Raw genomic sequence first — 27,541 nt, forward strand, 5'->3', positions numbered from 1 at the left:
TGTGGGCTTACTTGCAGGCCATTCCAAGGAATAGATTTCAGAGAGGTGCAGAGAATCTTGCCATGGAGGCAGCGTCCAGGTAACTGAGCTGCATGTGAGCTGCAAGCTCCTCTTTTTATTGCTCATTGAGCCTCCAGAAGCTGGACTTTGGTTCAGCTGTCTTATTATCACTATACTTACCTACATTAGGAGCTGTGACCCTAAACTTTGAAGAGTGACTCCAGCAGATTCCAGACACAACATCAAATGTCCAAAGGAGTGCAGTCCCAGGAACAGCTAAGCTACTGCCAGAAGCCTTTTTTTCCTTCGAAAAAGATAGTTAACTAATTAAGAAAAAGCAACAAATTCACCTGCAAGATGACAGTGAAGTACACCACAATGAGTGTAGTGCAGACCATCAGGTTTTTCTCTTTTATCTTATTCTCATCCAGCATCACAGCCAGGCCATATGCAACAGCTCCTCGTAGGCCACCGTAGCTCATGATCACCTGATCTACAAACTCCAAGGGCACCAGCCTGTACCTGTTGAGGATCCAGGTGAGGAAAAACACACCTGCAGTACGAACACAAACACACTTACAAACACACAGTCTTATATAAGGACTCACAAAATATCTTCAAATGAATCTTCATGAGTTTTGAATGCATTTTAGGAAAATCATACATTCTCGTGTTTCAGTCTATCATGGGCCGGCAGCAGTAGAAAAATTTATTTGGACACAAAACTGAGCCCAAAAAGACAAAATCTCACCAATGAATCTATACACAAAGACGAAGAGGAGCGTGAGTAGGATGAAGCCCGTGTTCCAAACCCAGATAACCTTATCGATGGCCGAGATGCCGAGGAAAACAAAGATGATGGTTTCTGATCCGTTGGCGAAGACCTTCATGGCGTATCTGACTGTTTGGACCGAATTCTCATCCATGTTTGCGTTGATGTACTTCTGACAGCACATTCCACAGAAGACAATCCTACAGAAAGGAAACACAAAAGTAGACTTTCATCTAAATATGCTTACAAAATATGCAAAATAGATGCAGAAATAATAAAACAAATTCAGTTGTAAAGCACTCACGAAAGGATAGCAGACAGCGAAAGCATCTCGGCAGTCAGGTAGGAAAGATATCCCAAAACAAAGATGAAGCCTGGCTCGATGATCTGGATGTTTTTTGTGCATCTGGTCAGAAGTGAAATTAGTAGGCCAAAAACAAGGCCCACAAGTGAACCGCCAAATGCAACCACAAAAAAGGAAACTGTAGAGAAAGGGGGAAATGTGTAAAAATCTACTTTTAGGCTTTGTTTTGTTTTGCATCTCTTTACATGCCACTACTCCCTACTGTCCTAACTGTCTGCTGCTAAAAAAAAAAAAAAGGAGTAAATAAAGGCATCTCCAAAAGTTGATTCTCTTCATCTGGACGTAGCGTTTTCAGTGGGAGAAACGTTTCATCACTCATCCAAGTGACTTCTTCAGTCTGAGCTGACTGCAGGTTTCCCCAATCTTATAAACAGTACATTTGCATAACGACTGAAACTAGCACCACTGAAGGAACTGGGAGGTCAGTTCCCAGCCAATGCCAATAAAAGCATCGTGGTAGCTTGAAATGGTCAATGCATTTTGATGAAAAAGCTCATAATACTGAACAAAATAATGCTGTAAAAAGAAACAAAAAAACTATTTCTGCTTAGCCAGACGTGACTGTAAGTGTTTATAGCCCATACACAGGCAAATCCTCTATTATGAGTTTAATAAATGTCATATCTTACCTATTCCTTTGACAATTTCTGCAGCATCAATTTTAGGTCCTCCCAGTGACACAAATGCATCAAACACATTGAAGAGCACCTAAGAGATGAAGAAGAAAAAATAATGTTTGGTCATTTAGCAGTAAAGAAGGACCCATGACAAAGGGTGCAATTCCCCTGTAATTAAATGGGATTTTGACGTATTTTATTTGAAATTGCAAGGTAATTATATTTACCTACAAGTACTACACACAGGAGTAAGGGGGTAACAGGTTTTTGTTTTGCAAAAACAAACAGTATTACATTGTAGCTACACTGTCCTTTTGGGGGTATGGGCAGTTTTACAGAATTGATTGATACTGCCTCTTTACGACTTTATTTAATCGTCGTTGTGTTAATGTGCATTAATGGAAGCCCTGTGGATGTGATAAGTACTGTTCCAGCGTACCAAGTTACAAAAAATAAATAAATACCACCAAATGTGTAGGCCTATGTGACCTTATAATGATGGAGCCACGTCTAACTTAATTTTTTTTCTGTCACAGTCACAACAAGTGTATTGTATAACAGAATGTCTCCTTTCCTGTGAAATACCTGGAAGTTATGCAAGGTAAGTCCCTCCATAATAAGACCTGATGTTATGTTGGGAAATATTTCATTGTTTTTCCACGAATTACCACTTAATAAGGATCTATTAAAATAATTTATACACTACTTAAAACACTTGCTGTGTAATTATTTCTTAGTTCCTTTAAAGCACATGAAGTTATGCAAAACTAAAAATTTCCAACTACTATTTAAAATTACTTACATGGTACTTAAATTTACTTATAGTATAATTATTTTCTTGTTTCCTTTAAAAAGTAGTGTGCTTACCTTAAGTATAGCTCAAGTATTTGTGGGTAAATATAACCTCTTAAGTCCCAAAGGGGTTTCTGAGCTTCCTGCTCGAAAATGCAATGCCCAAATTAATTGATTATTTCTCTGCAATTACAAACTCTGTCCTTACAATCTTGGTATCAAAATAAAGCTAACACTTGTGAAATTTCATCAGAGGTGTAAATATTGAAGCAGATATTACTGTGTTAAAGTTACTGAGAATGGAACACAGAAAAAGTAAATAGAATTTATCCTCTATCCTAGCATATAACCTTTTAAAATATGCCTCAGTTCACATTTCATTACAGAAATTCAGTAACCAACATATAAACATCATCTGTGCAAAGATTTATGTTTGTAAAGTGAAACAGTGAAAAATTACAGCCCTGTCAATACATGAATATCCACATGTTGTACAAAAATGTCTAATTTTGGCACACAATTGGACACCATGCCAGTTTAATTTTTTAGGTATTTAAGAGCAGAAATAATTGATTTTATTAACAGGCCTAAAAATGCTTTTTTTTTTATATATATATATATATATTTTTGAAGAATTAACTACCAGTGTTGGTCAAGTTACTTGAAAAAAGTAATCAGTAACTAATTACTGATTACTTCCCCCAAAAAGTAATCCCGTTACTTTACTGATTACTTATTTTCAAAAGTAATTAATTACTTAGTTACTTAGTTACTTTTTAAAAACCCGATTTACAACCTGAATAGGTGATAAAGTGATAGGTCTTTCAGCCCAATTCTACTTTTTCTGCATAATCCATCATACAAAATGTAATCAAATGGAAAAGTCTCTTTTTAAAACTTGTTATATTAGTTTTAATCTTTTAACTTTATGCATCAAGCAAAAATTTAATTATATGCAACATTCTCTGACTGGAAGAAATTTGTTTAATATTTAAACCTATTTTCTGCACATTCCAGCATATAACATAAAATTTTTTTTTTTGTGTGTGTTTACACTCACTCTTTCAAATAGATGCAAGTAAAACACAGCAGAAAATAAATAAAGTCAAAGACTAGCGGTCCTATTGCTCTATTTTGGCCTGTAAAGCAGGAGTAGCGTAGGCGGAGGTTTACCCTGGTGCAGGTGTGCCGCAGCGGTCAGTGGAAGGATACCGCAGTTTCTCTGTGACTTTCCCATTACGTCGTAGCGCACTCGGTGCTTGCTTGGAAGTTTAGGGGTTTTTTTCTCTGTAAAAAGAAGTTTTCTTCCCTCGCAGTGTACAGCGGATGCTAATGTTTTTGTCACTTTTTATGGAATCAAACTCAAAGTAAGGTCAGTACTTCCACGCTTTAAACGTTGCACGCTCATACTCTCTGGCACTTGATATATTATCCATTGTTGATCTGCACCATTGACTGTAGAAAACATGGACGACGCGACCCCGCCTCCTACCATTGTGCAAAAATGAAGCCAAAATACCCCGCTTGTGGAGGCTGCCATCTTGCAAATTTGGAGCCAGAGTCTGCGCAGTAGTGACTTGAGGTGGAGCGACTGTGTAACGCTCCCGCCCACACACCCGCTGGACGTGACCGCAAACACGCCCCTCTACACTTTTTACGCAGCCCGGCTGCTCAAGTTTTTTTGCTGGTTTACTGCGACTGACGACTCGTTTAATTAAGGTAAATACAACCATGTCACTGTTATAAAAATAAAAAAAAAAGACACACAGCTTATCATCTTATAGTTCTAAAATCACTGTGTTGTTAATTCGTTAGTTAGATTAGCCGCTAGCATACGCACTGTGTTGGAGGCTTGTTGCTAGCTAGTTAGCGATGCTACACACTTGCTACTCTTAATAGTCTTCAACACTTATGTTTTTTTATCCATTTTTAGACTGCGATGAGATCAGCTGCACACTCTACAGAGGCCCAGAGTTACTGTTAATATCAAAAATATAATGCTGTCCTTTGAGATTTTAACATAAGACTGTGAGTGTCATGAATCTAAAACTGTTTAAATCTTCAGAGCCCTCTACAGCCTGGTAACATGGAGAGTTTAAATACATCAGCAGAACGTTTCAGTAGTGTAGTCTAATTTGTTCTTTTCATTTAATAATAGAGTCCATATTATATCAACAGCTACATTCACCCTGGAGAGAAACTAGTGAGGAAGACAATCAGGACCAAGCTGGGTTTCCTGGGTCCAGAGGTTTGGAGAAACTTCTTCCCTTTCGTAGTCAAAGGAGCTTGCAAAGAAAAGCGTCTGGACTTCTTTAAGTTACTTGAAGACGTTTCACCTCTCATCCGAGAAGCTTCTTCAGTTCTAAGGTCAACTGGTGGGACACTCCCACTAGGTTTATATCTGGGACTCTCCACCATTTGACCTTAGAACTGAAGAAGCTTCTCGGATGAGAGGTGAAACGTCTTCAAGTAACTTAAAGAAGTCCAGACGCTTTTCTTTGCAAGCTCCTTTGACTACGATGACCTGGATGACTGAGAACCTTCACAGACATATTCTTCCCTTTCTTTCATCACAGCTGTCCTGTGCCAGAAGTTCTGTTGACCCGCTGTAAGAGGCATCATTTAAGAAACACCAGGAAGACTGAAGCTCATCACATTGATCAAGCAGGACTCATCATCTTCACCAGCAGCTCCCTCACAGGGAAATCTTCAGCACTCCTCCGTAGGCCCACCCCAGGAGATGGATAAACCCAGCATTTCATCAACACTGTGATGAGACCTTTGGTTTGTGTAATGTTATAAATACTCAGATACTCCCCAGAGGCTCCGGAGTTTTACATAAAGATATTATATTCAGTCCTGTAGAAAGTTATATATTTAAAAATATGTGATCCTCTCTGGTTACTCTGGTATGAATAACTCTGAATCACTTTATGGTAAATAACACACTATGTGTAAAAAAAAAAAAACTGTGAAAAAATTCCAGATGACAAGTTTGTAGTTCAACATACAAGTGACGACCTTTGACCTTCATCAGGTTTTATTTAATTGTGTTAGAGAAAATCTCATATGCTCTTCATGCCGCTGAGTACATCAAGTGTTTAAAACGGAAGTTGTGCAGGTCTGAGATCAGCAGCTTTCTGAAACACCAAACTGAGGTCCTGTTAATGCTGATATATAGTGACACAGTTACATGAGTATTTAATCCTTTTGGTTTTTTTTGTCTTTAACTTCATCAATAAAACAGCTGCAGCTTTCACTACAGCATGTGTGGTACTTTAACCTTTGTACTGTTTTCATCAGTTCATTTTGCAGTTAACATGTGAACATGTTGGATGATCTGTCTGCTGTCACTCGATGGGGCTGAGGTCTGAATCTGAGGGCAGCTCCTGTAATCACAAAGACAACAGAACCATCTAACTCAGATATAAATTTTATCCCTCAATATTGAAATAAAGCTGATTCTTCTGTCCTCACACACTCGGGATCTGAAGTTCTTCTCTTACATTTTTTTCAGTATTACAGTACTTTAATCCATAGTTCCTGATTAATGAGGAGTTACTGAAGTACAAGCTTTTAAAAGCTGTCTTTACAGATGTAGCAAGAGACTGAAAACACGCTGTTGTTTGCACATATTTAATATTCAGCTCTGCACAGAAGCTGAAGCAGGGTGCAGCCTGTTGCTTTTACAGTATAATACTTGTAATAAAAGTACAGTAACAGTAATTAGTGACTGAGCAGCCCGGGGCGTTTCTCTTGATTTCTTTAGTAAATTCATTCACCTGCACAGCTAAACGAACCCTGACAGCCGAGTGCTCATTTTAGCTAGCTAGGTCTCAGGAGCTAGCTAAGGACGGTAGTTACGGATTAGCTTACAAACACGTTTAACTTACCGAAAAAGCGCAGCGGGGCCTCGGGTCCTTCTGTCGGGTAGTCCAGTTTACTGAAGAACACCTCAGGCTGTCGGGTTAAAACACTCGGTCGTGTTTTCGTAGCGTAAACGCTGGGCGTCCTCTCAGAGCCTACGCTCTATCTGCTATTCCCGAACAGAGATACGCAAGTTTCTCCGTGACTGCAGCTGTCAGTCAAAGCTCTTATGATGACGTTTCACCCCAATTTAACATCACCGCGGTAGGAATTAGAATCAAACTTATGGGAAAGGAGACCCCTTGAACATCAATCAGCGTGATGAGAACTATTGATAACACAAGAAAGAATCTTTGGAAAAAAATTATCTAAGGAGAATTAATTTATTTTAGTCTGACCCCAGTCCCATCCGCTAACATGGAGGAGGCGGGGTTTATGACCTATACTGCAGCCAGACACCAGGGGGTGATAGAGACGTTTTGGCTTCATTTTTGGGGAGCTGTCGCGTCGTCCATGTTCTCTACAGTCAATGATCTGCACACAGCTGTTGTCACGAACGTCGCACTCGCTTACGTCACTGTCATGAGACATTCTTGCAAAAAAAAAATCACGGTTTTAGTAACGCAGCGTTCCTACGGGAAAGTAACGGTAATCAAATTACCGTTTTTGCAATAGTAATCCCTTACTTTACTCGTTACTTGAAAAAAGTAATCGGATTACGCGTTACTGCCCATCTCTGTTAACTACACATTTACATGGTGATAGCCCTTTTCTGCTGTGCGCATGGAGCATTTAATTGGTCTCTGGCCCTTTAAACTCTGAGGAGCTGTAACTTTGGTCTCTTTCGTTCAATTTGCATGATTGACACCTTTTTTAATCGTTTGAGCCAATAGAATCACAGTAACAATGCCACGTTCACGTTACTTCAACCAATCAGACGTTGCAAGGCTAAAACCCACATGGGCCCAGATTTACTGCATGTGATGTCTGTCCAGTCACGTGTCTGTAGGTGGGTCTATAATGGAGGTTGTTGATGGAAAATGGCTCTGACGTGCTAGGTAGGCGTGGTAACTGCTGATAATCACATGGCTATTTTATATAAATGAAATGAAAATAAATTCCATTTAATTGAAGGGGACTTACATCCTTAGTTATCGGTGGTATGAATAAAGTGTTACCAGGTGCTTTACTGTCTTAATATGCTTCACTCATGAACTCTTTCGGGGCAATCAGATTAAAGTTTCTTCTCTCTAACAAGAACATGGCAACACAGCTTATGGATGCAAACAAAAGAACCATAACTTCTGAAATCATTTCATTTGGCCATGAGACACAATGCCACAGATAGTAAAAAACAAACAAAAAAAAAAAAAACACACTGGTTTTGTGTGGAAAATGTTCCTCAAATGATGACTGCTGCTGAACACTCGCTCCTCCTCTAGCTCCCCAGCCAGAAACCAGTTAAGGACACCTTTAACCTTTTGTTCTGCTTCACTCTAGTTACAGATTATATCAATACAATACAGGGCCAGAAATAAAGTAAATACATTGCCAGTATTGCCGATACCAATACTGATAATGATACTTTTAACCTATAAAGGCTGCTTATATAGGGGAGAGCATTGTGTCTTGATTTATGAGATGAATTATCTCTGATGCGAAAATTCTGTCCACATTTAATTAATTAGTTAATTTTTATTTTACTTTCAATTTTAAGCTTAATTCAGTTCTCTAAGACACGTATTCAGTTTTATAGTACACCTCTCCTTTAAGGAGCAATATGATATAGCACTTATGCTTCTGAGAAGGTCACACTTCTAATGATAAAGTCACAGGTTTCAAGTTTCAGCAGTGAATGGGGTGGAACTTCATGATTCGTATCAAATGAAGCAGAAACACCTTTATGGACCAAAGAAGCTCAGATAAGATGGCAAGACATCAGCTAGAGTAAAACCACTTAAACTGAAGTGCTGGAATGTTTACTTTCTTTACACTTCATGTCTTCAAAGTGGACATGCCTATGACAGATGTCTCACCAAACTCACAGGTTATGTTACTTAAGTAATGCTAAAGACAACAATGATGCATACGAACCACAGTTACACCGTCGTTGAGCAGCGACTCTCCAAACACCATGATGAAGAGGACGTCGTTAACGTGCACCTGCTCAAACACAGCGATGACGGCCACGGGGTCCACAGCAGCCATCAGACTGCCGAAAAGAAGGTACTGCAGCAGACCGATGTCCAGGTCACCTGTACAGGAAATGCCGTGATGCTCAATCATCCAGGTAAGTAAATCCCAAAAGGTTGATTCTGTACATCTGTACACCCCCAATCTTATAAACAGTACATTTGAATAATGACTGAAACTAGCCAACTGAATGAACAATGGGCTGGGAGGTCAAGTCCTTGATCATTAATATGCAAATTGTCATGACCATTGATCAAAGACCATGGATCAATGCCTATGAGTACCATTCACAGAAAGTTGGGGAATGGCTGCAATCACAGCATTGTAAGGCACAGCCCCCTCCTTGATTCGCAGACACATTTTTTCTAAACACAACACCTCAGTGGCTTTAAACCCCAAAACACACTGCGCCAAAATTTGGTCCACCCCAATGATCGGATCCCCAGACACAAACAGAGTAATGTAGAGTGCGCTATGTGCCAGGAGGATTGCCATGATTTATACAATGAGGAAACCAAACAACCTCTTGTGAAGCGGATGGCACAACACAGAAGGAAGTTTATTTCCACCTACAGGCAAATGGACACTCTTTCAATGATGAGGATTTACACATTCTGGACAGGGAGGAGCGTTGGTTTGAGCTAGAAGTCAAGGAGGCCATTTATGTGAAAAGGGAAAGACCATCTCTGAATCAAATATCATTGTTTCAGTTATTGTGCAAATGTACTGTTTGGGTTAGGGAAACCTGTAGTCAGCTGAGACTGAAGAAGTCACTTGGATGAGTGTTGAAATGTTTCTCCCACTGAATTTCCAGATGAACAGAATCAACCTTTTGTGATGTACAGGAATCATATTAGATCTCTCTCTCTGGTGCATTCACAAAGAAATTACAAAGCCCCTCTTACCCATGGCTCCTCCCATTTGGCACCCCCACAGCGACAGCCCCAAGCTGGCAGCATTCCAGCAGGTCCCAATGACAGCATGGACCAAGATTCCACCCAGGTTGGTGAAGAAGAGCTTGTTTGGCATGTGGTAGCCTGCATCCAGAATGACTTGAGGCAACAGGTAGAAGAAGAAGACTGTCGGGGTCAGCCTGAAGGTTTGCACCTTGTCTGCAGCCCAAATCATGCCACCCAAAATGAAGCCAAAACAGATGAGCAGAGCGCTCTCAGGTATGACGCTGGTGACATGATGGTTGGCCTCAATGACTGAGAAGAGAAAACAAGATTAAAAAAAAAAAAAAAGATAAGAACCATGAATCAAGAGTAATAACCTTTGATTTTAGATTAATCTGCTTGTAGTCAGGTTGGAGCTGTGAGGTTGTAACATTTGCAAATGATTAACTGTAGTGCTCATCTAAAAAAACACGAAAGCACATGATTAACCAGCGTGGCGGATGAATGAAACCTCACTGCATAACTAAAGATAGCCTCATGATTAATGGGCAGAGGAAGTGCCATTAAAGTTTATTTAACAATAAACCCTACTGTCCCACAGCTGTAAACCAATTCCCACCTCACGGGGTTACACTTCTGTTCTGCATGTTTATATTTACCCTCTTAAATGCTGCTGTATCATGTTTGATACGTGCAGTTTTTGAGACTTCTCCTTTATCAGTGTGATTTTTTTTTCACCCCTGAAAAACCTAAAGAAATTTCATTCAAGATACATTCTTCAGCATTTTTTAAATGCCAGAAGTAGCAAATATGATACAAATCAAAAGTCATATATGGAAATTAAAATGTTATACATTTGTTATATTGGCTCAACAAATTCTCAATTTTGAAATCATTTCATATTTTAGGCTTTAAGAGGTTAAATGTAATTAAAGATTAAATTACAGCAACTTGTATCAAGTATACAATTTTTCACCTCTGTGTTTTTATCTGTATATTTATATTTTATAAGCCTGAGCTATTCATTTAGAGGATTTTAGCTACCAAAAGTGAAAGCTTGCTCCACATCACCTTCTCTGTTTGCAAGAGGCAAACTATACTTCTTCTTTTCTTTTATCTTCTCGTGTAATAAACAGAGCATAGAATTTTTTTTATCATATTTATATTCTACAATATGTATTACATACCCAGTTTGCCCAAAAATGACACCAGTACCCAAAAAGCCACTAAATAAGGGGTCTCCACGTGGTGCCATTTAAAGCTAACGATGGGTATTCCTGTGGTATTGGAGCTGTGGCCATGTTGAGACTCATTCGAGTGACTGGATTCGGACAGCTTCAGGTGGGACCCCTCATGTGTTACCACAGCTTCACCCTTCACTGGTGACACAACGCAGATCAACAACACTGACCCCAACAGCCAGAAGAGTGCATATCCACAGCGTAGCATTTGAAAAAAATAAACTGACTGAAGAAAAGAAGCCTTCTCGTGCCTGTATTACCTCAGGAGGTAAAAAAAAACAAAAAAAAAACACCTCTGCCAATGGCTTCCTACCCTCACAATATTCAACACTCTGTCTGCGACTTTGTGTCCTCAGTCAGGACTGGACTCAGCCTTTTTATAAGTTCACTACTCCTCTATGAGTAAGGTCATGTATGAGTGTGTTGTTGAAGAGTTAAAGAAGGAGCAAAAGATGTCATTCGGTTATTCAGTGACATTTGAAACATTCTCCGGTCATTGCTGCATTTGTACTTTCCGGTCCCATCCACTCCAGTTTGTTATGTTATAGTTAGTGTTGTTGAATGAATACCTTTAGTTTAGGAACATTTCAACCAGTTTCACTCCTTAGTAATGATTGACACCGACCTTACGCAGTCTTAGTTAAACACTCCCTTGAAATTACGTAGCACCTTTCTCCTCTGTTAAGCACTCAAAGTGCTTCCTACTACTAATCTAAGTCTCCCAATCACACACATGTGAATGCAGTGTTCACTGTCTAGGCCAAGTACCCTCTGATCAGTAGATGATATGCTCTACCACCTGAAACACAGCTGCCCCTAACGAAGAAGAAATAACAAAGGTGTCGTAAAGCAGTCCCTAAATAAACTCCTATCATTACATATTGGAGCAGTTTCTTCAGAAGGGCACAAAACACTCCTGACTCAGTTAAGAAGCTTAATCATTCGTTTTGTCTTTACATTACTAAGTGATGCTGCAGGGGGATTTTTGTGCCAAAACAAAAAAAAACGTATGACTTTGTCCAACTTACAAGGTGAATGCAATGTCAGAGACTGTAATTTTAAATATATCATGTAAATTAAATGAAACAGAGAGTTGACGAAGCCAAAATCCACCTGTATTGGCATACACTGTGACAATATTGTAACAGGAGTGTGACGTTGGCTCAACTCCAGCTGCTGCAAGCCTCACGCACAGTGCTGCTCGTGTGGGGAGAATGATTTAACCCACAATTACAGACTCCTGGGGACAGACAGAAGGTGAACAGTGTTAATTCATAACAGTTGGCTGGTTTTAATGTACTTTAGTTCTACTAACTCCACGGTCTCAAATCTGAGACTCTTTTACCCATTACCAGCGGCTCACTGTTGCTTTGGCAAAAAAAAAACAAAAAGCAAAAAAAAAAAACCTATATTAAAATAAATGTATAAATGAAAACATGGTTATTTCTTTTTGTATTTAATTTGTGTTTATCATTACCAAATGTGATTCTGATGGCTGCAGAGCAAGTCACCTACTAACTGGCAGGTTGCTGAAAAAAGTGCCTTCATATTCAAGGAATTTTTTTTAACATTTGTTCTTTTTATTAGTGATATGCGATACCACTGATTTTCTTTCCGATCCGATACCAAGTAATATTCAGGGTGGTATCGACGATACTAATCCCATACCGATACTTTGTACAAAAACGTATTAACGATTACAGGACATCAGATTACTTGTTCTTATCACTTAATAATGCAAAGTTCATCATATAGAAATAAAAAAAACTTAAGTTGTGCTATTTGAACACCTTGCCTGACTGCAGCACTAAAGGACTCCGTGAGAGACGTCTGTCTCACCCTAGCAGCACCTGTCCCTGTCCCTGTCCTCCTCTTCAGTTCACCTCAACATACGCTCGTCATATTCTGTGATATGATTTACTCTGAGATGTTTGACAAGGTTAGTGATGTTGCCACAACCATACATGCCAACCCTCCCGATTTTTCCGGGAGAACACCGAATTTCAGTGCCCCTCCCGGAGCCACCATTCTCCCGAATTTCTCCCAATTTTCCACCTGGACAACAAAATTGAAAAACCATATCGCAGAATTCATACCGCGGCCCAGCCAATTCCAGTCTCCAACAATGGCGGCAGCTACTTAGTTTTAATATTACTCTTATTTCTCTTTCTGGGTCGCAAAAACGATGAATAACTTTAAAAGATATTTCCTTTACTTTGTTATTTAATAGAAATTTCGACGGTAAGGTCGAAATCTTCTCCCATTCCAGGTCCTGGTATAAGTTATTCCAGTAGGCGACAGCCGTTGGGACACAAGTTCTGTCTTTTTGAAACAGAGTTCGTATTTCACGGTTGTTTTTCCTCTTTACAGAGGGGAAACACACCTGACTGACATAAGTAACAGCAGGATCCAGTGGTAAAGGGGTCAAATCACTAACAACAAGATTTCTAAACAACATTAAGACCCCAGCAGGGATAACATCAAACACTATGGCATATTCCTTTGGTGGAACAGGAAGACCATATGTATTCAAAAATTCTGATTAAGAGAGTAAACCTCCAACTGGATTTATAAGTTGTGCAACACGATGAATCCCATTATCAAACCAATTACTTACTAGAGGTGGGAATCACCATACATCCCACGATACGATATTATCACAATACTTAACGCACGATACGATATTATTGCAATTTTTAAAAATATTTTGCGATATTCAGATTCTGTACATAAAGGTAAACTTTATCAATATTCATTTTATCTAATATCAAAGTCTCGCACTCAGTCTTTCTCTCATTTCAGTCAGTTGTATTGTTGACAAACTGAATGGTTTGTATTATAGTCTAGTCCAGCTTAACTGAATGCAACCATCTGGTACAATTATAGCTATTCTGAACTATGCAATTTATGAAAACTATGCAGCCCATTCAGCAACTGAAGAATTTGAAAGTAAATTAAAACAAAATATAATTTTACATTAAATAAAAAAGTTTTAAACTTAATTAAAATAAAACATGTCTTCAATTAAAATAAGTAAACTGTCATGTTTATTGCTGCCAAAAAAAAGTTAAACACATTTGGACAGTGAAGGAATGTCAGGATTCTTGCTCAGAAAAAGGATCAACATGCTCTGAAGTCAGAGCACAAAAACCTTTTTTGTAACAAAATATCAATTTCTGCTGTCCCTGTATCGATACATTATTAGCAAACAAATTATTACGATACTACACAGTATCGATTTTTTCCCCCACCCCTAGAAAACACAGACTTATGTTTGTATAAAATGTCTCTATTGTTCCAAATATAGTATCTATGTGGAGAAAAGTTGTGTTTATAAATCAATGACCAGGAAAGAAGCATTTGTTTATGAAAGTTGTAAAGGGATTTTATCGATATTGTAATTACAAAGCAAAAGAAAGTTAAGACCACCAATTTTTGAGGTTGGGTTCCTGAAAAATTGTTTAATCCAGTTTATTTTAAACACATTGTTTAATGAGATGAGGAGAAGTCAAGAAAGTTTACTCCACCATGTTGGTATGAGTTGGATAAAACTGATCTTTTAATATAATGAATTCTATTCTTCCATATGAAATTATAAATAAGTCTGTCAATATCTGCCAGGGTTTCTTTATTTACATCAAGAGACAAAGCAGCATAAGTTAGACGAGATAAACCCTCTGCTTTCGTGAGTAAAACTCCCCCTTTAATGGATAAATCCCGCTGCAGCCAAGCATTTAGCTTTTTATGTGTTTTGTCCAAAATTGGAGTGAAATTAAGGGAGCACCTGGTGGATTGATTTTTATTAATGACTATACCAAGGTAAGTGACAGACTCTTTCACTGGGATGCCAGCAATAGATAGACTGGTACAATTTCTAAGGGCAAGCAGTTCACATTTGCCAATGTTTAGGTGGAGTCCTGAAGCTAAAGAAAAGGAATTAATTGTGTTAATAGCCATCTGCACCTGTGAAGCATTTTTTAAAAAGAGAGTGGTATCATCAGCAAGTTGACTAATGAATATTTCTTCATCCGCAATTGTTATACCTTTCAGAGGACTGTGTTTAATATAATCAGAGAGGAGTTGAGCACAAATGAGAAATAAGTATGGGGAGATGGGGCAGCCTTGCCTGATACCGCGGTTCAAGTTAAACCTAGGTGATGTACCTGCTTGTAGTTTGATGGAGCAATTTACATTTTTGTACATTGTTTTAATTGCATTCTGAAAATAAGGACCAAAGCCAAATTTGTCCAAAGCCTGAAAAATAAAACCGCGTTCAATCGTGTCAAACGCTTTGCAGAAATCTACAAATAAGATAAAGCTATCATCCCTACACAAATCTGCATAATCAATTAGGTCAAAAACAAGTCTAATGTTGTTGGATATGTGTCTGTTAGCCATAAAGCCAGACTGAGTTTCATCAATAATATCATTCAAAACAGCTTTCAGTCTTTTGGCAAAGATCTGAGCTAGGATCTTATAATCATTATTAAGGAGGCAAATTGGCCTCCAATTGTCAATATAAGTGGGATCTTTCTTTGGCTTTGGGATTAGGGTTAACAGACCTTGTGATAAAGTGGGGGGAAGAGACTGATTTGTAAGACTTTCAATGTATACATTAAGAAGAAATGGAGCCAGTTGATCTGCAAAAGTAATGTAAAATTCAGAGGTTAAGCCTGGGGATTTATTAAGTTTAAGATGTCGAATAGCAGGTAGCACTTCACTAATAGATATCGGCCTATCACAGAAACTCATCTGATCTTCTTTAACTGTTCGCACATCAGGGATTTGTTCCATAAAGTTCAGAGCAGCACTCTCATCAAACTCTGACTTGTATAAATTTTTATAAAAATTGGAGCAATAGGTGGAGACTTTTCGGGGATCATCAGTTATAATACCGTCAATATTAAGTCTCCGAACAGAACTAAGTTTAGAACGAGATTTCTCTAATTTAAAAAAATAGGATGAGTGTTGTTTACCTTCTTCTAACCATCTTCTCCTTGATCTCACAAAGGCTCCCTCTTCTTTCAGTTTATAGATATTATTTAACTTACTCTGTTGCAAAGCTAAGTCAGTTTTATCTTCTTCAGATAGGTTCTCTGGTGGGATCTGAGTGAGAGCAGTAATTACATTAATTTCTTCATTTTTCCTTTGTTTTGCTGCAGATGAGCCATACTTTCTTAAATATTTAGTGGCTTCAAATTTAAAGAGTTCCCAATTTTGACAGTAGAGATGACTGGTTAGGGCTTTATCCCAGAAACGTTTGATTAATGACAAAATATCTTCAAGCACTTTTTCATGTTTTAGAAGGGAGTTATTAAGTTTCCAGTAGCAGCTCCTACAAGTTTGGGCAGCATTAGTATTGAAAAAGACCTGAAGTGATACCGCTTTGTGGTCCGTGAGTGGAGTTGGCATTATATTGGCCATAACATTATCCCTATTTAAGCAATCAGAGATTAACCAGAAGTCAATACGGGATTTAGAAGAGTTGGATTTGTTACTTCATGTAAATAGTCTGGCTTTAGGGTTTTTAAATCTCCAAATGTCTATTAAATGAAACTTTTGCATAAATGTATTTAAACAACAAGACAGAGAGTTATTTGAGCTAGGTGGCCATCTGTCTAGTGAAGGATCTGGTGCAATGTTAAAATCGCCTCCAATTAATAACAGGAGATTCAAGGGCATCCAATAAGAAGTCATTATCAGACTTAGAATTAAAACCATACACAGCAGATGTCAAGTACTTTTCTGGTGATGTCTTCTTGCTTTTGCTCAGGGACACCTGAGAGCCTGAGATTCCATCTCCGATGGCATCTTTCAACTTCGTTGACCTTCAGTTCTACTTGAGACATTCTGCTGCTGTTTTTTTCACAAGTAGCTTTAATGGTTTTGGTGACATTCTTCAAAGATTCTACTTCCAAGAACATGAAGTCAATAGACTTCTTCATGGTCTCGATGTTAACAGTATTCTTGCTGATCATAGCCTCCAGATTATCTGAGCGCTCATTAATTAAAGCAGCAATGTTGTTTTGCACATCAGCAAGAGTTATATTAACCTTTGTGTTTTTTACCATGTGGTCTGGCTGGAGTATCGGGGTCCGAGTCCGGCAGTGGCATCAGTTCAGGACTTTTGCTGCGGTTGTAGTCATGTTCGGCAGTCACGGCATTCTTGGGGCTGGTTTTTGAGCCAGCTACATCTGTGTTTCTCTCCATTTCCTTGGTTGCTCCTTTGGTTAGACTTTTAAATTTCATGGGTGTTTCTTTTTCCTTCCTTTTGCTACCCTGAGTTGTTGGAAACATCGCTGAGGTAACAGAGCTTTCCTGCTGTTAGCTGAGCTATCGCTTTGCAAAGAGGCTAGGGTTGCGAAAAAGTCCTTTGAAGTATGGTTCAGGAAGCCGTTACTTAGAAGTGCCGCATACGTGTACTGAATAAACAGTCAGTAGGATAACTAATTTGTGATTCAGAGAAAAAACGACGGCTGAAAGGGAAGTAAAACTGCAAAATCCTGCTTAGTCACGGAGAAGAGCGTCTACCTCGGTCGCCATCTTGGCTGCTCCCCAGGGTCTGCACGCTTGAAGTACGCATTTCAAGTGCGATTACGTCACCGCCACGCGACGACGGCTGTCCCAATTCGAAGTGTACTTCAAACGCATACTCCAAATGCGCCGTCGATTCCCCCAAATATCAAGCGTGGTCCGGTGCACGCTTCGTGGTCCCATATATCCCACAATTCATAGCGCGGCGGTGGGTGTGGATAATTTTGCCGCAAAATATGGCAGAAGGGAGCGGCCGAAGAGTGAACTGTCAAAAGTAAGTACTGAATATTATGTAACTTATTTATGTGCGAATGTTTAATAATGAAGAACATTAAAACATTACTGTTGGCCACATGTCGGCAAAGTTGTGTGGCATTAGTGATGTTTGTACTTTCAGCGTTAACTTGGTTTTAAAGCCTCTACTTCAAAAAATATATATAGTTGACCTTAATCTTACAGAGAATGTGATGATTTTATGGATAATTAAAGTCAGTCATATATCCACAAACACAACAAGCTGAAAGTCAGTGATGCTGCTTGGTTTGCAGTCCTGAATATCACGGCACAAGCAGGATTCACTGCACTGTTAATGTTAGCTATGTTATATTGCTGCCTCTGTTCGGTGGTGTCGAGCCAAACGGACTTTAACGTGTGTTTGAACGAGCTGACGGTTCACTCGTTAAGCTGAAAGAAAGATGCTTTAATCACAGGAGTCACACATGTGTCCACTGTACCAGCTGGGAACTCTTCTTGTTTAGCACTCGTAATAACACAAACACTAAATCCTCCTTCTGTTTTGTAGCAGTGTAAACACCTGAGACTGTCACCTGTCTGTCTGTCCTGCACTCTCTCTCTGTTTCTTTCTCTCTGATTGTGGAATAAAAGTATGAACATGTATTTATAAGTTACACTTGTGTTTGAATCCTGCAGCTTATCACACATTTGATTTCCATGTGTGACAACTGCAAGTGTCCAGAGTGAGGACAGACTGAGGGACCCACTGCTGCACATTATGTGTGAGGCTTTGCACCCCTGATGATCCACCAGGACAAACTCAGCAGTGTGTGAGGAAGTGAGGAAGTATTTTGGATTAGTAGTACTGCTGTGTTTGTTGCATCATATTGCTGTAATTGTTTATATGCTTTATATATTACTGACCCACACATATAGTTCTTACACACACACTGGACATTCTGGACATTGTTTTCACTTTATCACTTAAATCACTTTAAGCATATTTGCACTGCACAAAGACACTTACAAATGTGGATTGCACAACACTGGACATTATATTCTTCATTTCCAGTTAATACTTGTACAGCTGCTGTTATTGCGTATATATATATTTATATTTATATTTCTTCATACATTCTTATATATTTCTATACTGCGTATTGTGTATTTTGTTGTACAGTTATTTTATTTTTCAACTTTAATTTATATATTTTATCTTATTCTTACCCAGTTAAATTTACCCTTCATTCTAATTTGTGTTGTACAGTTATTTCATTTTTAACTTTATTTTTATATTTTATTTTATTTTATTTTATTCCTTCCGAGATAAATTTACCCCTTTTTAATTTTCATATTTATTTCCTATCTTATTCATAGCCTTTCCTTTTTTTTTTTCTTTAGGTCACGAACAGTTGTCTAAGCATTTCACTGCTTATTGTACTGTGTATGACGTGTATGTGACAAATAAAATTTGAATCTGAATTTGAATATTCTGAGGTAAGTTGATCTATAGTGTTACATCATATTCTATAATGATGCTATGTGTTTGTATACTTTCTGCCCAGTTTGACCCATTTAGCAGAAGTCAGCCTGTTTAAGGCTCTGATATCTATTCTGTATGACTTAAAGCAGTTATGACATGGTCTGATTTTCTCACCCAATAAAGGAATATTTAATATATCAGTCTACTCTTCATTCTATCAGAAACAGTTTTCACAGCTCGTACATTTGCTTTTTACACATATATGTAAGCATTGAGCCAAATGTAATGATGCCAACATATTAAACAAACAGTATTTCTCTAATATATAATAGAACTGTATATACACTGTCAAAGATACTTGTCTTTGACTGAAGATTTAAGGTGATAGGAAATATAAATAACTGCAACTTGAATCTTTGACCCAGAGTTCAAGCTCACTGTAATATATCCTGAGATATATATATATATATATATATATATATATATATATATATATATATATATATATATATATATATAGATATAATATTGGCCATATTATATTTACATTACCACAGTGAGATGATTTTAGTCTCATGAACAACATTAGCTAATTGTTATTTACTAACTAATCTTGAAATGACTGTTCAGTACAGAAATGAAGCCCAACAATCATGTTTTACAGTCCCGTGGTCTCAGCCTCAGATACTCAACTGATCAAAGTGATGTCATGACAAGAATGAATGACCAACAAAATATTTTTTTTCCTTCATTTCTGTCAACTATATGAATATAACGTTTCTCTCGGTTAGTATCATGGTTGCTAGGCAACCTGAACAGCGCGACGGAGGCTAGACCGTCCCATTTCACAAGCCTCTCATTTCCGCACTTCTCGTACTTGTAGTACGCACCGTACGTAGTGCGCGTAGTGCGCGTAGTGCGCATACTTCAAGCGTGCAGACCCTGAATTGGGATACAGCCAATCCGAATGTTATAGTTTCTTTCCACTGTGTTCCTGTTAATGATAAACTACAAATTTACTCTAAATTACTAAAATATCAATATTTTAATGTGAGAATCTATTCTAGAACATAAATGACTGGTATCGGAGGAATCGATATTTCAGGATCCGTACACTTTTTATTTATACTTTTTATTTTATTGATGTTTTTGTTATTTATGTACTTATTGTGTATGTTTATTTTTTGTTTTTAACCTGTCCTGTCATCTACACTCGGAAACAGAGATATGATTTGAATGTACTGATGTGCCAAACTCATTTGCTCTGCCGAGTGGAGCATTCAAGCTCTCTACACACACTTCTTGTCAGCTTTAAAAAGTATTTTAAACTGATATAACATAACAACATTAAGAGGCAGCGTAAAAACGTGTACTTTATCTTTACATTATCTACTATCTACTAGTGTGTGTGTGTGTGTGTGTGTGTGTGTGTGTGTGTGCTTTAAGAACATTTAGCGATCATTTGCTAGCAATCAATCACTTTTCAATCATTCTGACCGCAGGTCTTCACCACAGCAAGCACTCAGACGAAGGTCAGATGAAGGTTATTTTCAGTGTGGGAGGAACAGTAGCTACACTTCAAGATTGTTGTGTGTTATTTTTCATCTCAGCCTCTGTGCTCAACAAAATTTGTCATTTGTGGTCCCAACGCTTAAGGATTAAATGTTGTTAAACAACACAATAAACTAAATTAATAAATTTCAGATAAATAAGTTTCAGTGTTAGCAACATTGTGCATTATATTATAGAATATTAGAGATTTAAGATTTTTATTATAAATTAGACTGACAGTAAGTGTCTGAAATGTTGTCCTTGAATTGGAGATGTTTCAGTAACCCTGCCAGGGTCACTCTATATCATTTTAAATCACACCTATATAAACTGTAAACATTTCTCCATGCCCAGGATGGTTTTCTCCAGACACTGTGGCTAAACTGCATGCTGAGGTCCATGAGCTTTTTCAAGAACCCTATTTTACATAAAATTAATTGTTTCAGCAGGTGAGGGATTTGGGTTGATCACTTGGTATCTGAGACATAATCGAGTTAGGAGTCAAGTATAAGTTACTATAATGATGAGGATGAAGAGTTGATCATCAAAATATAACATACAGATAAACCTTCTAGATATCAGTCTGTCCAGTTAGGAAGCAGGATCCATTTCACCTGCTTTGGTGCACATAACAGTGATAACCTGTGCACCGACAACAAGAAGACAACCTCCAAAAATTAGAAAGAAAGTACTTAGACATAAAAGGTGCTTGTACAAATTTGTGTGTGACTGACACTCAAATTTAAAATCTCTTTATTGATTTTCTATTATTTCCTGATTGTTTTTTCTCTACTTTTGCTTTTTGCAAGTATCTCTGTCACTCATGGTGAGATTAGTGACATTCTAGTTGCACTGAATGGAGGTTGTCTTCTCATTGCCACTGCAGTGTAACGTTGTCACTTTCGTTTGCACCAAAGAAGGTGAAATCCATTAATGCTGGTCTTTTGCTTGCTAGCTGAATAGATTGTGTTATACTCCGATGGCTATAAAGAAGCTTTTTATTGAGAAAGCACAAATAGATGACCCTGCATTTATTGTCCATTGTACTTCAGTTAGTACCAAGCATGCTGGAAGAAAGACAGCACTGTTAATCTGTAAAGAGGAAATAGGTTCTTGAGAAAAACGATGCCATTGCCTGCGACTGAGGATGTATAATATGGTGTACACATATTGTTTGTGTTTTTTAAGATTATGATTTTCTCTTTTAAAACTTAACATCTGTTAATTTTTTTAAGGTCTACCAAATCTACAGAGCAATATTCTTATTTTACAATACTCCAAATGTAAACCCACAAAACACAAATAACATTTCATTACTACTGATAGTGTGGTGGATTGTCAGTGCAAGCACCACCCAATTATGCATAGTCAAAGCTTGCATGATAATAACAAATAATTTGTACAGGTTGTATCTGATCCCATTTGTTTAGTTATAAACAAACAACCACAGTCCCACATTTATATCAGCAAAGATGTACACAAAACTGCTCATGTGTCCACACATACACGTAGACATTTGTAAGGATACCTGGGTTTAGTTTTGTATTTCTGTTGTGTAGTTCTTAGTTTTGTTATACTGCCTTCCCTGTGTCCTTGTGTTTCGTTGTCTGTTGTGTTTTCATGTCTGTTCTTTCCCGGACTCGTCTGTGTCGTGTCTATCTAGGTCTGGTCTGTGTGTGTGGGTGTGTTCCTGTTACTTCCCGTTTTAATTTGGTTGTCTCCTGTGTGTGTGCGCCATGTTCTGCTTTTGCCTCTCTTACTTTGAAGGTACCTCGTCTCATGTGTTATATTCAGCTTTGCATCATCTGTCTCCTTGTGCGTAATTAGCCCCAGTTGTGTTCGTCGCGTTTCCTGTTCACTCGTCATTCCTTGTGTATTTAACCCCTTTGTTTTCTTCCATCCAGTGTCATGTCTTGTCTGTCTGCCTTTTTAGCTTCATGAGTGTTTCCAGTTTAGTTAGTTTTCTGTTTTTCTGATTTCCAGCAGTAAAGCTGAGTTTTGAGTTTACCTTTTCCATCCTGGAGTCTTCATACTGGGTCCTCCATTCCTGCCTGCCGCACACAACCCCTGTTCATATTTTTACATTGTCCACAGTTCCATGGCCCATTTCCCTTAAACTTAAACCCAGTAATCACTGAGAGCAAATGATCAAATTCATCAGTTAGAAAACACTCATTAAAATAAAAGTTCATCCAGTGACACCACCCATCCCTATCAGTTCTAGACAGCAGCAGCTCAAGTTGCCGGAGTAATTGTGCAAAACTTTGGGTCGATTCTCTAAGTCCTCTGAAATGCTTTTGTCTAAAACTCATCCGTAACTTATCTCAGTTAGGTTAGATGATACTCCTGTACAAATTTTTCTGAAATGAATGCCAACCAACAGATCAAGATCATAACTTGATCTAGTAAAGGTTTTCCATGAATTTGTGTCCCTCTTTTCTATAGGAAATTGCTCTCAGTAAGATTTTGTGGTCCTGCAATTAAAAATTAGGTCACCAAAGCAGTTTAGAACAAAAGCCCAAACCTAGTTTTGTCTAAGAACCCTCAGTCAAAATAAAAGCAATGCCTAGTGTGAGTACATTCTTAAATAGTATGAGCAAATAATCAATCCATTCATTTGAATGTAGGTAGTTTCCTGTTCTTGTGTTTATTTGTTTTGTTTTGTTTAAAAGCCTGACGCTAAAGTGTACATCATTGCCCAACAGTACAAGTAATGTTGGTCTTTTATTTTGAAAATTTGACACTAGATTTTTCCTGTCAGTCAGATTTGTATAGGAAGGTTTCTAATTGAGTGAAGTGATCCAGTAGTATGTGCTTGGAAGCTATAACAAGAGTTGCCTGATTACTGTATGTCCAAACTGGGAAATTGAAACAGAAGAGAAAACAGTGGGGGGTTTTTTATGTGTGGTACTTGATTACAAGCAGAGCTCTTATGTAAGATTTAACGATTTTTCTTAGAGAGAAACAAGATTTAACTACCAAAAGAGCTCAGATATATCCATTAATCAGATAGAGATACTGATGTAATCTGCTTATAAGATGAACTAATTCACATGGGTCAAATCTCAGCCACTGATCCCACTTTTCTCCTCCTGTTTGGCGTAAACAGCAGCTAAAGTTGCCCTTGCAGTGACATTCTAAGTACCTGTGAATTAAATTTCTCTGAAATGCTTTGTTCAAAAATCGTCATCTAGGGTAGCTGTAACTCAAATTTCCCGTAGAACAAAGAGTATAAAGTCTGCTGGCTTTGAGAGTAATACTGAAACAGAGAGGACATGGTGTATTAAGTTTTGGTGATTAAATAATGCAGGCGCAGGGTAGACAATTAAAAAAGAAAATAAAAATTACAATAGTATTTTTGAATCTCTACAGTTACAAACTCTGTGTTAACCATTTTGGTATCAAAATAAAGCTAACACTTGTGGGGTGTAATCATGCAGTTATTAATTCTGACGTCATTAGCCGTTTCTGGGTCCAAACTCCACTTCAGGTCCCTAAATAGTAAATGGTAAATGGCCTGTATTTGTATAGCACTTTACTTAGTCCCTAAGGACCCCAAAGCGCTTTACATATATAGTCATCCACACATTTACACACTGGTGATGGCAAGCTACATTGTAGCCACATCCACCCTGGGGCGCACTGACAGAGGCGAGGCTGCCGGACACTGGCGCCACCGGGCCCTCTGACCACCATCTAAAATGAAGATAACACTGTATATATTGTTTTTTACCTTTATGCTGTGTGTGAACAACTAAGGTGTGTTTCTTATGAAATCCATGAAGTGCTACAGAGAAAATTACATTTTATTTATGTAATTAACACATTTTGAACTCTTAAAGAAATATAACAAAAGGAAAGACACCCAGCTGAACTAAAATGATCCATGTAGCAAATAAAAACTGTTGTGAGCCGCCATCCTTATATCGCCTTTGGGCTTTTGGAGCCTTGACCTGACTTTTAAAAAATAACTGGAAAAAGCACTATGCTGCTAAAAAAGGAAAAATAGATATTTGCAGAATTCTGCCTAAATATGTATTTTACCTGGTTAATGTGTGTGACGGGGTGTGGTCTGCAGCGCCGCTGCAGGGGAGGCGGGCGCATGTGAGCGGCACCTGCAATCACACCACGCCACCATAACGTCTGTGCCATCTATGCTCTTGTGTTGTTGTTGGTATGTGTCGGGCTGTGAGCTGCAAAGCTACAGCCGGCTGTATGCGTACAGCAACCGTGTGTGAAAAAGTTTACAATGGGACTTCTGCTCCTGAACCTCTGCGCACAGCATCTGCAAATCGGGGCTGTACAAAGTCACTTTCATTTTTACGCAGGACTGTAAGCTGTCATCTGTGAGGCGTGAGCAGTGTTTGTTTTTAACGTAGTTCACGGTGGAGAACAGCTGCTGACATAATGTGGATCCAAAGATCCATAACTGGCCTACCTGGGGTTGAAAGTCTCGATAATTCAATGAAAAACTTGCTGCTATGTTTAGCAACCTAAATGATAAAAAAGTGCAAATAATTTGTGGTGATTTTAATATAGATTTGCTAAACCCAAATGGACATCAGAAAACAACAGATTTCATAAATACAATGTATAGTAACTCCCTTTTCCCTGTAATTATAAAACCAAGTAGAATAACAATTGATACAGCTACATTGATAGATAATATATTCACAAATAAAATTGACCATGAAATAGTAGGTGGACTTCTTATAACTGATATAAGCGATCATCTTCCTGTTTTTGCAATTTTTCAAAATTATTTTGGGATTAAAACTAAACAAAAGAATCAAATATTCGATATGATACGACTTAGAACAACAAGAGCCATTGCTGCCCTCCAGGTGGACTTAAAGGAACACAATTGGAATGAGGTTTTTGCAAATGAAGATTCAAATAGTGCATATGATGCATTCTTATCAACTGTAATTTCACTATATGAAAAACATTGTCCTTTAATGAAAATCACTAGAAAGCATCACAGATCAAATAAGCCATGGATCACAAAGGGGATAGAAGATGCATGTAAAAAGAAAAATAATCTATATAAGAGATTCATAAAACAGAGGACAAAAGATGCTGAAATAAAGTACAAGTTATATAAAAATAGATTAGTAAATATTATAAGAACAAGTAAGAAAGAATATTACCACAAATTATTGGAGCAAAGTAGAAGTAACACACAAGAAACATGGAGGATATTAAATAGTATAATCAAAAAGGGCTCAAAAAATAAGAATTATCCAGATTATTTTAAAAAAGATAAAGATATTGTGCTTGATAAAACTAAAGACATTGCAAATGAATTTAATGATTTCTTTGTAAATGTTGGCTTTAATTTAGCAAAAGAAATTCCAGAGTCAAGAAATAATAACGACCTAAATAAACATATTACTCAGAATGTGTCCTCCATGTTTATTGGTGCTGTAACTCATAGAGAAATAATTAACATTGTGAAGACATTTAAAAATAAAAAGTCCACTGACTGTTTTGGTATTGACATGATATTAGTTAAAAGTATTATAGAATATATAGTGCAACCTTTCGCATACATTTGTAATCTGTCCTTTCAAACTGGTGTATTTCCCTCACAAATGAAAATAGCAAAAGTTATTCCAATCCATAAAAACGGAGAGAGAAGTCAGTTTACCAATTATAGGCCAATATCACTGCTCCCACAGTTCTCAAAAATTTTAGAAAAGTTATTTGTTAGTAGACTTGATAAATATATTGAGAAGCATAATCTCCTAAGTGATAACCAATATGGCTTTAGAGTGAAAAGGTCCACTTCGATGGCAGTGATGGAACTTGTAGAAGGGATATCTAATGCTATAGATAATAAGGAATATACTGTTGGTGTTTTTATAGACTTAAAAAAGGCGTTTGATACGATTGATCATTCTATATTAATGAATAAACTAGAGAGATATGGCATAAGAGGGTTAGCATACAAGTGGATGAAAAGTTACCTGGATGACAGATATCAATATGTCGAATTCAATAATGTAAAATCTAAGCAGTTGAAGGTAACTTGTGGTGTTCCTCAGGGCTCTGTGCTGGGCCCTAAATTATTTATATTATACATAAATGACATATGTAGCATTTCCAAACTGTTAAAATGTGTATTGTTTGCTGATGATACCACTCTGTATTGCTCAGGTAAAAACCTAGAACAGCTTCTGACTACAGCGGAAAAGGAGTTAAATATATTAAAAAACTGGTTTGATGTAAATAAGTTATCATTAAATATAAAGAAAACAAAATTGATTATTTTTGGCACTAGACAAATGAAAAATGTATCTAAAATCAGGGTTAATGGAATTGAAATTGAAAGAGTGTACGAAAATAAATTTCTTGGAGTGATAATTGATGATAAGCTGAGTTGGAAGTCTCATATAAACCATGTGAAAACAAAAATGTCAAAAACCATTGCTATTCTCTATAAAACAAAGCATGTCCTGAACAAAAAATCATTATACACACTCTATTGTACTCTGTTGCTTCCATATATGACTTACTGTCTGGAGATATGGGGTAATGCATATAAAACGAACACTCTTCCTATTTTCAAGTTGCAAAAAAGAGCTATAAGAATTATAAACCAATCAAACTATATAGAACCAACTAACATTTTGTTTATTAATCTGAATACCCTGAAATTTTATGATTTAGTTGAATACAAAATGGCACAGATAATGTATAAAGCACAAAATAACTTGCTTTGCCCCAGTACTCAGAAGCTGTTCAAAGTCAGAGAGAGTCAATATGACTTAAGGGGAACAGATTTCTTTAAAAAAAACAAGATAAGGACAAATATAAAGCAGAGATGTGTTTCTGTTAGAGGAGTTAACCTGTGGAATAGTTATGACAGTGATTTAAAAAGGTGTAGTTCATTTTCCTTGTTTAAAAATATGTTTAAAAATAGAGTATTAGAAAAATATATATATCAAGAATGAAAAGAGCAAAAAAAAACAAACAAAAACAAAAAACAGAAAAC

The 27,541-nt window shown here is 37.5% G+C and overlaps 1 protein-coding gene across 3 annotated transcripts in view; it reads right to left on the reverse strand.

Moving 5' to 3' along the window:
* Positions 1 to 27,541, reverse strand: part of LOC102790860 (sodium/hydrogen exchanger 3-like) — a 35,790-nt gene that overhangs the window by 5,480 nt on the left and 2,769 nt on the right. For 2 of the 3 annotated variants that reach the window (XM_087835583.1, XM_087835582.1), the window contains exons 1-7: positions 10,689 to 10,950; positions 9,511 to 9,813; positions 8,507 to 8,667; positions 1,766 to 1,844; positions 1,077 to 1,254; positions 752 to 972; positions 351 to 553 (exon numbers count right to left, since the gene is read on the reverse strand). In XM_087835583.1, the coding sequence (XP_087691709.1) occupies positions 351 to 553; positions 752 to 972; positions 1,077 to 1,254; positions 1,766 to 1,844; positions 8,507 to 8,667; positions 9,511 to 9,813; positions 10,689 to 10,950 (1,407 nt within the window). Of the gene's footprint in view, positions 1 to 350; positions 554 to 751; positions 973 to 1,076; positions 1,255 to 1,765; positions 1,845 to 8,506; positions 8,668 to 9,510; positions 9,814 to 10,688; positions 10,951 to 27,541 lie in introns of those variants that run through there. The other variant, XM_087835581.1, reaches the window with a different exon arrangement.

The sequence above is a fragment of the Neolamprologus brichardi genome, chromosome 22 (assembly GCF_056152115.1).
Source record: "Neolamprologus brichardi isolate AB-2024 chromosome 22, ASM5615211v1, whole genome shotgun sequence".
Classification (NCBI taxonomy): Eukaryota; Metazoa; Chordata; class Actinopteri; order Cichliformes; family Cichlidae; genus Neolamprologus; species Neolamprologus brichardi.